We start from the raw sequence: 12,781 nt of genomic DNA, 5'->3' as shown, positions 1-12,781 counted from the left end.
AGTAGGGGTGGAGCAGGAATGTGTGGTTTCAGACCCCCTTTGGGCCATCTATCAGCTGAACCCCAACTTCTGTGCTCAGACCGCGATGTGGAGCTTCACCCCAGACCTCCTCAACTGTCCTTTATTAGTTGGCTTAGCCTAAGTGGCCAGGCTTCTTTTCACATGTGAAAGGGAACAATTTAAGCCAGATTGCTAACGATCCCACACTAATAATTCTGCCTTGCCGTGAGTCCTGGCTTCTTGGAAAAACTCAACATTCTTACCAGATCCCAGTTCTCTCTCCTACACTGGTCTTTAACAACAACAGAAATTCTTTTGTAGATGAGGCGTAGGTACAGACATGCCAACAGTCTGGGTTAAAGAAACTGAAAGGCCATGAAAGAAATGTGACATGAGTTCACTGACGTCTAGAGAGGAAAGGACGGAAAACAACTGCCCTGACACACTTTCAGGTTTATTGTGAGCAAACAGCTCTTATTACATGTAAACAGCCTCTCACTGGAGGGCAGGGACGCTGCACAGCGTCTCCCAAGGTAATACCACTTTAAGCTCCACATAAACTCTTAAACACTTTCTATCCTAAAACCTGACCGTAGGTGGTACAGTTTTTTACGATATGTTATAATAGTGCAATAAATCTGTTAGCTTAAAATCGAATCTCCGTGGCCTTTTAGAGAAATCATCATTAAATGCAGGGTCCTGTTAATGATGCCATCCAAGTGAAATTGTTTAATCTGCTGAGGGGGTGAAAGGTCACCAAATGAATTTTTTATAATACATCAACTTGACACGCAATAGGGAAAACTGTAATAGATAAAAGCAAAGGAAAAGGGCACCGTCTTCTCCTGATAGGTCAATAGCAGCCAAGAGAGTCACTCATCCACTTTCCTTTCATGATGGGGCTCCTTTTGCATTTAATATGGACACCCAATTAATACCTCAGCGCCACAGACAACCTCATTTTAGGTGACTTATAGCAATTTCTCCCCCTTCCCTGAGATGAAAGTGATCACAATACATCATAGCATTGTGCGAATTAACGTTAATTGATTCAAGTTACCGAGCAATGATGGGCCACTTATATAATCTAGGCGTTATTGGGTGCTAGGAGGGATGGAGGGAAGATTAGATTCCAGTGTCCGTTGCTGTGACGACCGGAGTCACCTGACGCCTTGTTAGACACTTGTAAGGTTCTATTGCTGGCCCCAGTGGGGTCGTCAGTAAACCGGAGTGATGTCCAAACATCATTACACGCTGCTCCAATATTAAAGCAAAGGGATTAGCAACTTATTGCAAGCAACCTGGATTTGTCATTGTGCTGTAGTTATCCAATTTCCAACTGCTAATGTGACTGTAGCCTGCAGGCAGAAGGACCTACAGCCAAACTTTAAAGAATGGGGGAGGAAACTTCCCTCCTCCATCCCTTCCAGGTTTAACCACTGTTTAACAGCTTCGAATCCCCACTCGGTGATGTGAAAGAATGCTTTCCCTCTTCCAGTGCTTAAGTGAAAGATAAAGAAGAAAGGTCAAGAGAATATAGAGATTTCCCAGCTCAGAGATCACTACTATTCATTTCCAATCCTTGCGTTCAAATCTACCAGATCTGCGGTGTTTCCCCTGCAGAGGCTGGAGTTATTTCTGATTGCATGTCACAGTCCAACACCAAGCAAAGACATCCTATTGATCTTCCAGTTCCATCCTGCTGTTCTGGGTTGCGAGTACAGTGGTGGAGGGTTAGAGAGACCGACTGCCTCAACCTTCTCTCCAAAGCCATAAGCCAGGTTCTATAAAAGAACCTCATGTTTGGATTGGATGCTTCAAAGTGTCCTAACCGTTGTGGGCTCTCTCTTGTTTTAAATAAGCTAAATAGGGGAGCATGGTGTATATGAGCCATGAGGTGACCTGAATTTAAAGGAAACTTATACCTTGGAATAAAATGAGTTCCCTAGTCAACTGCGGCGGACAAACTTTTGTCATCCCTCTTATTATGTACAAACACAAACACTGCTCAAGGCACTAAGAGACAAGCAAAGCCAAAACACCAGGCCTTCCCCCAAGGGGTGCTTCCGTGAAGTATAAGGCAAGAATGAACGTCCTGGCTCTCTTCCCGAGTGGGTGTACAGTCCTTCACTTACATTTTATAGTCCTCATGGCTCCTAATTGGGCCTAATCAGCTTCTCTTCAAGCCTGTCCATGATGGATGGAAGGCATGCCATGGGATCGGATAGCTTCCTCTGGCAATACAGTCTAATAGTTTTAAGTTTGGTGCGTTACAAGACTCCAATGCATTTTGCAATCATAATAACACTTGGCCTCATCAGCATTCTGCATGCTCACCCTCTGCTTGAAGGCCAATGATTGTCTCTGTAAAAGTGCTGCCTTGGCCTGACCAACAGTAAGTTCTGGTGCAGATCTGAGCAGGGTGCTACAGCTTACCGTCATATTTATAACCGAATTCATGAGATTTCTGAAAACTATTATAAATTGAGTTTGAGGACCCATATTTGTAGGTTTCAGTGGGTCAGAAATGGGTAGAGAAAGAAAGAATATGGCACATCTCCCACAATATCAACTAAATGCAAAAATTAGGAGGATGGGAATTTTTAATTCATAAGCCATTTAAAATAATAAGTCTAGCATGAATATTTTATGAAGGAGAATGGAAACTAACTATACTGTGTATATACACATAATTTTTATTATCTTTATGTAGTTGTACACAAGAATTGCCACTCAACAAAGCAACTTATGAATATAATCTGACTATAATTTTTAAGGCTGTATACAAATAGTCAGATTTTCTGGTTTCTGCTGATTGAGCTATAGCAGTCATAATCTGACAAAAAGGAAACAGAAACCACTCAAGGCTTTGCTGGAAGAAGAATTCAATTGGTTACATAGGAAAAAGAACTAACAAATTACATTTTAATATTCAATAAACGTTGGTCATTTACTGTGAGTGAAACATGTTCAGGCAACTTAGGAATACAATGATAAGTTGGACTTTTACTATGTAACAATTACTATGTAGACAAAAAATATTCATATTATTTTTATGAAAACTAGACTTATTGTTAAGGTAGCTCACACTGAATCACTTCCTTGGAATGAGATTGGCTATAACATATTCCCATTAAATACTTGAATTAATATTGCTTTTACATATGCAATCACTTAAAATGTTCTAGACATTCATAGGAGCCAGATAACAATATTTGCATATAATATTTTCATAACACTTGGGACGTATGAGAGAGATGTTTGCCACAGAAGTGTAAGTTCTCCTGAGTCTGTTATATTTACTGAGAACTTTACCACATGTACACATAAATCTTAACTTGGCTCAATTTTGGAATTAGAACCTTATGAGCTGGAGGGCAGGGAACTGCGGCAGACATATCAGCCACAGAATAGACTGCAATTAATACCTTGTCCACAAGGAAAACAGCACAAGAGAGCATACACTACAGAGCATAAACTACTAAATCTTTGATTTAGTGGTATAAAAACCAGTGGTATGAAAACAGTGGTCTGTAAGCTCATGATTGCAGGAAAAACCCTGTGAAATATAGCCATTGTTTTAATAATGACCATGAATCATCATAAAGGTATAAATCATCTGTGTTTTTTTCAGGTTAATAAGGATGGCTACTATAATACTGCTTCATTTTTTAAGTTTTAATGCAAGAGTTTTTAACATCCTAATGATTAAAGTAACTACTTAAATGTTATTTTTTTTAAAGTTTGCATGCACAGAGCATCTCATTTTCCTCCAAAATCATATATGAAATATTATGACAACAAATTTGCCTTTCACTCAACTCAGTAAAGTAGTGAAATTGGAACTGTATAAAAAGAAGAGATGGTACACAACTTTCCTTAATGGCAAAGTTGCAGCTTTCCCACGAAGAAGGAAGGAGACAGGCTGGTCGTACAGAAAGCGTCTCGGTAGATCAGTCGTATGCATCAACTAGCCATTTCCTAGAAAGCAGGTGTCTGGGAGACATGGAGACTGCAGGAGAGAAGCTGAGCCTCAGTGCTGTGTGACCACTGTTGGCTTCTGCCTAGTGGTGGCAGGAGAAACCGCTCATCGTTTAAGAGCACACATGTTTGACTGGGCCCACGTTGGTCCAGGATGGGTATCTTTCCACCCCAAGACTAACTGTGACATGTAATACACTGTAATCATAAAAAGCATCATCATATTCTAAGTTCTAAGGGTTAAAGAAGCATTTCTTTGGCATTTCTTTGCCAACTACTGAAAACCTTGGCATTTCCATAGCTACGCTCTATTAGATATGCAAATATATTTAATTTTTATTAAGTTACAATATTATGCTGAAATTTTTGTTTCTGGAATGGTACTGAATGAGGAGAGAGAAAGGGAAAGAGAAAAGACAGGAATCAAAGCCAGGCACTGGTGGATCACACCTGTAATCCTTGCTACTCAGGAGACTGAGCTCTGAAAATCATGGTTCAAAGCCAGCCCAGGCAGAAAAGTCTGTGAGACTCTTATCTCCAATTAACCACCAGAAAAGTGGTGCCGTGGCTCAAAATGGTAAAGCACTAGCTTTGAGAGAAAAAACTCAAGGACAGCAACCAGGCCCTGAGTTCAAGCTCCATGACCAACAATGACGACGACAATGATGATGATGATGATGATGATGATGATGATGATGATGATGATGATGATGATGATGATGATGATAAGTCTAGTTGCTACTGAAATCAAGCAAGCAATATCAAATATTTCCCATCAGATAAAAGCTGTGAATGAAAATAACATCCTAATCAGGAACCTCCATCTTGGAAGAGAAACTGAATGTATGTTTATCTATTCTCCCTCTACAAACTCTACTGAAATGACCTAAAGAATAAACATGAGTGGAAAAAGAAGAAGAAGAAGAAAAAGAAGAAGAGGAGGAGAAGGAGGAAGAGGAAGAGGAAGAGGAAGAAGAAGAGGAGGAGGAGGAGGAGGAGGAGGAGGAGGAGGAGGAGGAGGAGGAGGAGGAGGAGGAGGAGGAGGAGGAGGAGGAGGAGGAGGAGGAGGAGGAGAAGAAGAAGAAGAAGAAGAAGAAGAAGAAGAAGAAGAAGAAGAAGAAGAAGAAGAAGAAGAAGAAGAAGAAGAAGAAGAAGAAGAAGGCAGAAGAAGGCAGAAGAAGGCAGAAGAAGGCGAAGAAGGCGAAGAAGGCGAAGAAGGCGAAGAAGGCGAAGGAGAAGAAGGCGAAGAAGAAGAAGAAGAAGAAGAAGAAGAAGAAGAAAGAAGAAGAAGAAGAAGAAGAAGAAGAAGAAGAAGAAGAAGAAGAAGAAGAAGAAGAAGAAGAAGAAGAAGAAGAAGAAGAAGAAGAAGAAGAAGGAAGAAGAAGAAGAAGAAGAAGAAGAAGAAGAAGAAGAAGAAGAAGAAGAAGAAGAAGAAGAAGAAGAAGAAGAAGAAGGCAGAAGAAGGCAGAAGAAGGCAGAAGAAGGCAGAAGAAGGCGAAGAAGAAGAAGAAGAAGAAGAAGAAGAAGAAGAAGAAGAAGAAGAAGAAGAAGAAGAAGAAGAAGAAGAAGAAGAAGAAGAAGAAGAAGAAGAAGAAGAAGAAGAAGAAGAAGAAGAAGAAGAAGAAGGCAGAAGAAGGCAGAAGAAGCAGAAGAAGAAGAAGAAGAAGAAGAAGAAGAAGAAGAAGAAGAAGAAGAAGAAGAAGAAGAAGAAGAAGAAGAAGAAGAAGAAGAAGAAGAAGAAGAAGAAGAAGAAGAAGAAGACTAGAGAAAGACCACAAATGGCAACCGAAGTCAGAAGAAGAAGAAGGCAGAAGAAGTCAGAAGAAGTCAGAAGAAGAAGGAGGATGAGGAGGAGGAGGAGGAGGAGGAGGAGGAGGAGGAGGAGGAGGAGGAGGAGGAGGAGGAGGAGGAGGAGGAGGAGGAGGAGGAGGAGGAGGAGGAGGAGGAGGAGGAGGAGGAGGAGGAGGAGGAGGAGGAGGAGGAAGAAGAAGAAGAAGAAGAAGAAGAAGAAGAAGAAGAAGAAGAAGAAGAAGAAGAAGAAGAAGAAGAAGAAGAAGAAGAAGAAGAAGAAGACAAGTAGAGAAAGACCACAAATGGCAACCGAAGTCAATAAAGTTTTGCAAATGGGAAAAGTTGGTACATGGGACCAAGGGCCAAGCACAGGAAGCGTAAGTCACCTATCAAGAGGAGGACACTGAGGTGAACTCACTGTATACTATTGGCTTAGGACGTGGACAGACAGAAACTCCATTTTTCCCCATAAGCTGGTAGATTCATTTATTGAAATACACACAGCCCCATTAAATAAACAAGAGGAGCCTTTGGAGAACCTTGCTGTCTTTCTCTGGAGGTACTGTATCCCTATACCATTTCTTCTGTCTCCCATCAGTTCATCGGCTGGTGGAAAAAGTCCCTGCTGAGACTGATCAGAGCAGTTGGAAACAAATCTGTGCTTGGGGTCTGGGTTGGGTAGACTTCCATGGCCATTTACCACAGTCTGTAACTTGTAGAACATGGAGAGACTTGCTAAACCTCACTCCATCCCGGAAGGTATGGTATTTCTTATGCTACAGAGACTTGTTCAGATCTGTTTTATTAGTGGCCTTTCTATAGCTTCAGAAGATTTACTTTTTGCCTTATGTTTTGAAAATTCATCTTAAAATAATAGGAGAGAGAGAGAGAAAGAGAGAGAGAGAATATAACACACTGCAACAGGAAATCAATACCATAATATACACATTCGGCAGTTTTTTATGAAGCAGAAATACCTGGACCAGCGGTGAGTCCTGCGGCTGGGAGGCGAGGTACCTCCTCCCGGACCTGTCACTCCTTCGTGATAATGGAGCAGCAGGCCCCTCCCACGTGGGCCAGCTACCCAACTTCCCACCACTCTACTCCGGATTTTCCTTCCAATGTATCTCGACTGTTTCCTACCCATTGACTTTTCTCTCCTTCTAGTGTAAGTATTCACTAAGTCTTTTTATGTAGATAATATATAAATCAATCATTTTGTAATGGTCACCTATTAGAATTGCTCAGTACTATAAATCTGAATAAAATTACGCAGTGGGCTGAATGTTTTTCTCTCTAGTGGAATAAATGTACAACAAAACAGTGACCTAAATGAAATTAGGCTAAAGGAAACAAAACAATATAAACATATGCTAAGAAGCTAATAGGCGCTGCTACAGAAGTTTTCAAATTCCTGGTTCTCACATCTCCATGTATAAGATAATAATATACTAATAGGGTAAAAGTTTGGTAGCTAGATTTAAAAGAAATCATCTGAGATTCAGTAGTTTATGAAACATCGGGAACTAGACATACTGGTTAGTTCTAAGCTACGAATTTCTGAAGACCTTCAACTAAACCAGAACCCAAACAAGTTGTTGGGAGTTTTCTTTCCATCTTCTTTGCGTATCAGGGTGTGTTAAGAGAAAGGAGAACAGCTATTTCCATTGCAAACTCAAAATTCACTAGAAAAACTCTGAGGCTGCACTCAGAAAGATGGTTCTTTCCATATCAAGGCAACAAAGGTACTAGCTGGATGTTCCTCCAAGTGGCAGGGTGTCTCCTTTAGGCCTGGCTTTTATTTGAATCGTAGTCAATCTCACATCTTTTACTGTGAGTCAGTAATTACTCCACACTGAATATCACTGTGTATATCACACCAAATTCACTGCTGATTAGCACTACCCTCAATTAAGAGAGCTCTAGCAACCGCAGACATCTTTGTTTTTAACCTTCGCACAATCTAGCACATTGCTTAACTCATTACAAGAGTGAATGGGTTATAAAAGCAAGTTACTTAAGGGAAAAAAAAATCTCTTCCTATATGCTTTTCACTCTAACCCATGGGAAATAGCATAATCATGAAGAATGCGAATTTAATAATGAAATCGAAAACAGATCATTTAAATCTTTAAGTTGTTCTTGGGGTTTTTTATTTCTACCTAAAAAAGCAGAAGGGCTCTGTGGTTCCATGTGGGTAGCTGTATCAACATGGACCGAAGAACTCAGCCCTCCCTGGGTGCTGTGATCACTACTTACCCACAGCTCAGGTCTGCTGCTGGCTGGGTCACCAGTAAGGCCCCTACAGTCACCTTGAGAATGGCCTCCAGCTGCCCAGTCTGCTGAGCGGTGATGAGCAGGCCAGCCAAACTCTGTAGCTTGCTACTTGACAAAGATGGAGTCTCTCCGGTGCTCCTTACTGCCGGGGGATCACCAATTTCCACGACAATCACCTTGGAGGTGGTTTCCAACGAGGTCGCTGGAAAGACCATGTACGAGCTCATTTCCACCGCAAGTGGTCGACGCAGACTGACGCTTCTAGAATAACTGGCACAAGTCACAGTTGGGCAAGTATGCTTTCTTTTTGCTCTACTGTCAGCAATGGTTTTTAAGGTCTCCTCATTGCCAGACTTCTCGTGGGTGAGTCTGACTTGACTTGTGTTGATCTGTAGGAAATCAGCCAGTCTTTCCAACAAGATCATTTCCCAGCCTTTCTCTGGAGATGCAGTTATCACAGTGAAGGCCAGATGGATGGAAACACTGGTGCGTATCTCAATGGGCTCCTCCCCTTGCAGGACGACATATAAGAGGTTGTCCATGATGCTGAAATGGTTCGCGCCCGCCGGCTCCTCTAGCAATGAGGAAACTGACTGTACAACAACAGGCAGCACCAGACTTCCCCTTAAGAAAACGTAGGGGCTCTGCAGCTCATGGAAGAATAGAGCCAAGAGAAGTTTGGAGGAATGTCTGTTCCCCAACAGAAAAACCTGCAATGTGTGAGGAGTCTGATCCACAAAGCAGACTCTGGTGATTTGCCTGGTGGGTAAAATGGAATAGAAAGTAGACACAGAGCTAAAGGTAGAGCAGCCAGGACTGGCCTGGGCGCTACTAAATGTGTCAACAAAACCATTAGTCACAGAGACGACGGGATATAACTTCCTGTTTGCCCAAGTGACGTGAGCACTGGTGAGACCCAGGACCACGTGGTCAGCCTCGCTGCAGACGAAGCTCTGCATTGGCCATGGGGAAGCGCATTTCTGTTCTTCTCTAAATACGCCTGTAAAATAACAGAAAATAAACAAGCGACACATCTTAAAGACAACTTGCAGTTCCCGGGTCATCCTCTGTCGTGGGAAATATGCATTGAACATCCAAATGTCCCCAATGCTGACGGTGCAAAACAATCTCACACAAAACAGAAAAAGCTGCGTGTACTAAGTAATAGCCATTTTAAGCCAGGCGCCGGTGGCTCGCGCCTGTAATTTTAGCTGCTCAGGAGGCTGAGATCTGAGGAGACTGAGAGTCAGCCTGAGCAGAAAAGTCCACGAGACTCTTATCTCCAGTTAATCACAGAAAAAGCCTGAAGTGGAGCTGAGAGACAGTGCCCAAGCCCTGAGTTCAAGCCCCAGGACCAGCCCCAATAAAGAAATAAAGAAATCAAGCAATTGCATGCATACATATATAACAAAATAATAACAAAAATAATAAGTACAACTCTGGCTGGGGGGGATGGGAAGGCAGGGATGGGAAGGGGAAACAAAGGAGGAGGCAACAATGCTTGATAAAAAAAATGTACTCATTACTTTACCCATGTAATTGTAACCCCTCTGTATGGTATTTTCACAGTAAAAAAAAAAATTTTAAAGCTATATTGGGACCAGAATGTGAATGTGAATTGAGATGTCAAGAGAGATCATTTATTTTCATAAAGATATTTTCATCCTCTTTTTCTCTGAGACACTCATTTTGACCTTACACAAGTATAAAGACATTTAAATTATTTCCTTAATTAAACATTCTTGACAAGAGAACTCTTTGTTTTATTGTTGGTTATTCTATTGTTGTTGTTTTTTGTCAGTCATGGTGCTTGAACTCAGGGCCTGAGTGCAGTCCCTGAGCTCTTTTGCTCAAGTCTAGTGCTCTACCACTTTGAGCCTTAGCACCACTTCTGGCTTTCTGGTGGTTAATTGGAGATAAGAGTCTCATGGACTTTTCTGCCTGGGCTGGCTTCAAACTGTGAACCTCAGATCTCAGCCTCCTAAGCAGCTAGGATTACAGGCATGAGCCACCAACACCCAGCCCAAAAAACTTTTCTTTTCCAATTTTTGAGCTTTTTGCTTCTTCAAGCCTTCAAGCTTATTAATTTATTACATAGCCATGTATATTTTATCTAATTCCCTGATACAATTATTTATTTCAGCAGTAATATTTTTTCTTAAGTATTTATCCTAAATGCTTCATGTTTTATTGGCTTTAAATTTACTTCTACTAAGTGGTTATACAAAGTAGCTCCAATTCCAGAAGTCAAGTTAGGATCAGTGTCTCCTTTTTTATCATTGTTCCCCATCTTTCTCCACCAAAGAGCTCTGTAATGTGAAATCATATACCCTATAAAGTTTCTATGAATAATGTTGTGTAAAAGTAATCTATAACAAAAATGTGCAGTTTTTCTTTATTATAGTAGAGTACTGACTAAATACGGTGTATTTCGAAATGACTAGAAAAAGAGTCTAAAATTCCCAACATATTAAAAAAAGATTCATGTTTAAAGACATGGAAATGCTTAGTACCTTGATTCGATTATCACACATTGTAAACATGTATTGAATTAAGGAAATATGTTTCAATAAAAAATCTTTGTTTCTGTTCTTTTTAATTCACTTATAATATACTTTGTGATTTTTTTGTTTCTTTGTATGTTCTTCCCCCATAGTATAACCCCGGTTTTCACTGTATTTGATTCCTGTGCCCTGCATCTTGTATAAACATTTTTCTAATTTGGGGAGAGGAAGGGAAATAACAAAATGCTGAAATAAGGATACAGGACGACCCATTGTAACAATGAGATGTACAAGACAGTATGTTGAAAACAAACTTTACAACTTTGTGGGGAGGAAAGGGATGGTAAGGGAAAAATAACGGAGGGTGTAACAATGCTTGATAGGAAATGGACTCATTACCTTGCTCATTTAACTATAACCTCTCTGTACAGTATCTTTAGGATAAAAATATATATTAAGAAAAAATCACACACACACACACATACACACACACACACACACACACACACACACACACACACACACACACACACACACACACACACACAGAGAACAATGTCAGCCTGTGAGAGCTGGCCAGGACTGGCTTTTTGCTAACAGGACTTATTTCTATACTACAAAGTTCACAGAGATTTGCTACTTTAAATAAATCATTGGTGGGAAAAAATAGCAAATCATTTTAAGGCTGGGAAAGCTTATGAAAAATAAATTTTGTCTAGCTCTGTACCTCTCCAAAGTCTAGTTTCTTTGACAATAGTATAGAAATGATGATGGAGATGTGATTTCCTCCACCTCTTTATAAGGGAGAGAGAACCTGTGGAGGGAACCTTGAGTATTACATACATTATGATTAACTAGGAAATCTTCCTTTAATACAGGAACTTGAAACAAGACAAACAAGACAAGCCACCTACAGCATCCTCATCCCTTGAGGTGCAAGTCTACTGCTAGCAGAAATGTCTCTGCATTTTGATAGTAAAAACATTCTGAATAAAAGAAATGCTTAATGCGGGTTGAAGAAAGAATAGCCTTTCTTGTTATCCTAGGAAAGCAATCTGACATGCAAGACAAGACAGAATCATGAAGACAACGAAAGCATGCCTACTATAATGCAGAGTTTCTATGAAGGAACTGGGATAGCAAAGGAAAGTCATCTTATACAAGGTAAGGATAAGAGAACTGATTTTAAAAAGAAGGGAAAGTCTGATGGCAGAGGGAGTGGGCTCCTTGTGAGTCTAAGGAACAACAAAGCAGATGGAACTGGAGAGGCTGACTCTCGTCTCTCATGGAGCTGAAAGGGGACCCAAGTGGGTGTGAGGGCCAGGTCAGAAGTTCTGGAACAGGTAAGGGAGCAAGGTGAGTAACTGAAAGCCAAAATGAGGATGGGGGTGTAGGCTTGGGGGGCCAAGACAGAGGCTGAATGGATGGAATGTTCCTGAGTTAATGGTCCACAAACACTCGGAAGAGAGGTGAGCACAGACATGCTTGAATTTAGAGTTCATCAATGTGAAGGAGCCATTACATAAGTAGGCATAAAACTATTACCTCAAAATTAGGACTGAGAATGGCATATTTGTGAAGTAGTTGTGATATTTTCTACAAAGGTCTGAGATCATTCTACCTTCCCTTCAGCCTCGTTGATTACTGTTAGCTTTCCAGCCCTGACAGTTTTAAAGAGCTTCATTTAGCTTCAGAGCCCATTTCTGAATTGTACAAATGTTTAGAATCATGATTAAATGTGAATAATTTGTTGGAAAGTTTTTCTTATGAGCTGTAATATTTGAGTGAACTGTCACAGACAGCATTTAGACTACTGTCACTTCAAACTCTCCATCTACTCCATCTGTCTCCTCATTGTGTTGATGTCACAGTGAGATGAGGATGTTCCCTCCGTGGGACAGACTCAAAGGGCGGCAAATATGTCTAGAAATGATTTTACAGAGAAACGATCGTGAACCACCAAAGTCACAACCCTCGAAGCCCACATCAAACATATATCCAACACAAGTTCCCCTTGGCTGAAGCAACTCATCAAGAGTCAATTATATACTTACGTAATAAGTATAATTCTTCATTACCTAGCTTTTAGTACATATGGTTGATTTTTAAAGGTTAATTTTTTTAGCAAAACATAGATGCACAAAAACATGTTGTTAGGACTCCTAACAATTTAGGATCCTTCAAAGGCATTTCTGTAAAGGCATGTTTGTTTGTGTTGGGAATAATGG

General features: G+C 40.7%; 1 protein-coding gene across 1 annotated transcript in view; it reads right to left on the bottom strand.

Annotated features, from left to right (window-relative positions):
- The window catches only part of Pkhd1 (PKHD1 ciliary IPT domain containing fibrocystin/polyductin), a 287,931-nt gene that overhangs the window by 19,359 nt on the left and 255,791 nt on the right, over positions 1-12,781 (bottom strand). The window contains 1 exon segment of the mRNA XM_070017318.1: positions 8,032-9,049. Within this exon segment, the coding sequence (XP_069873419.1) occupies positions 8,032-9,049 (1,018 nt within the window).

The sequence above is a fragment of the Dipodomys merriami genome, unplaced genomic scaffold (assembly GCF_024711535.1).
Source record: "Dipodomys merriami isolate MVZ:Mamm:240054 unplaced genomic scaffold, mDipMer1.0.p SCAF_122, whole genome shotgun sequence".
Taxonomy (NCBI): Eukaryota; Metazoa; Chordata; class Mammalia; order Rodentia; family Heteromyidae; genus Dipodomys; species Dipodomys merriami.
The sequence above is the reverse complement of the archived record's forward strand: the minus strand, read 5'-3'. Positions and strand labels throughout refer to the sequence as shown.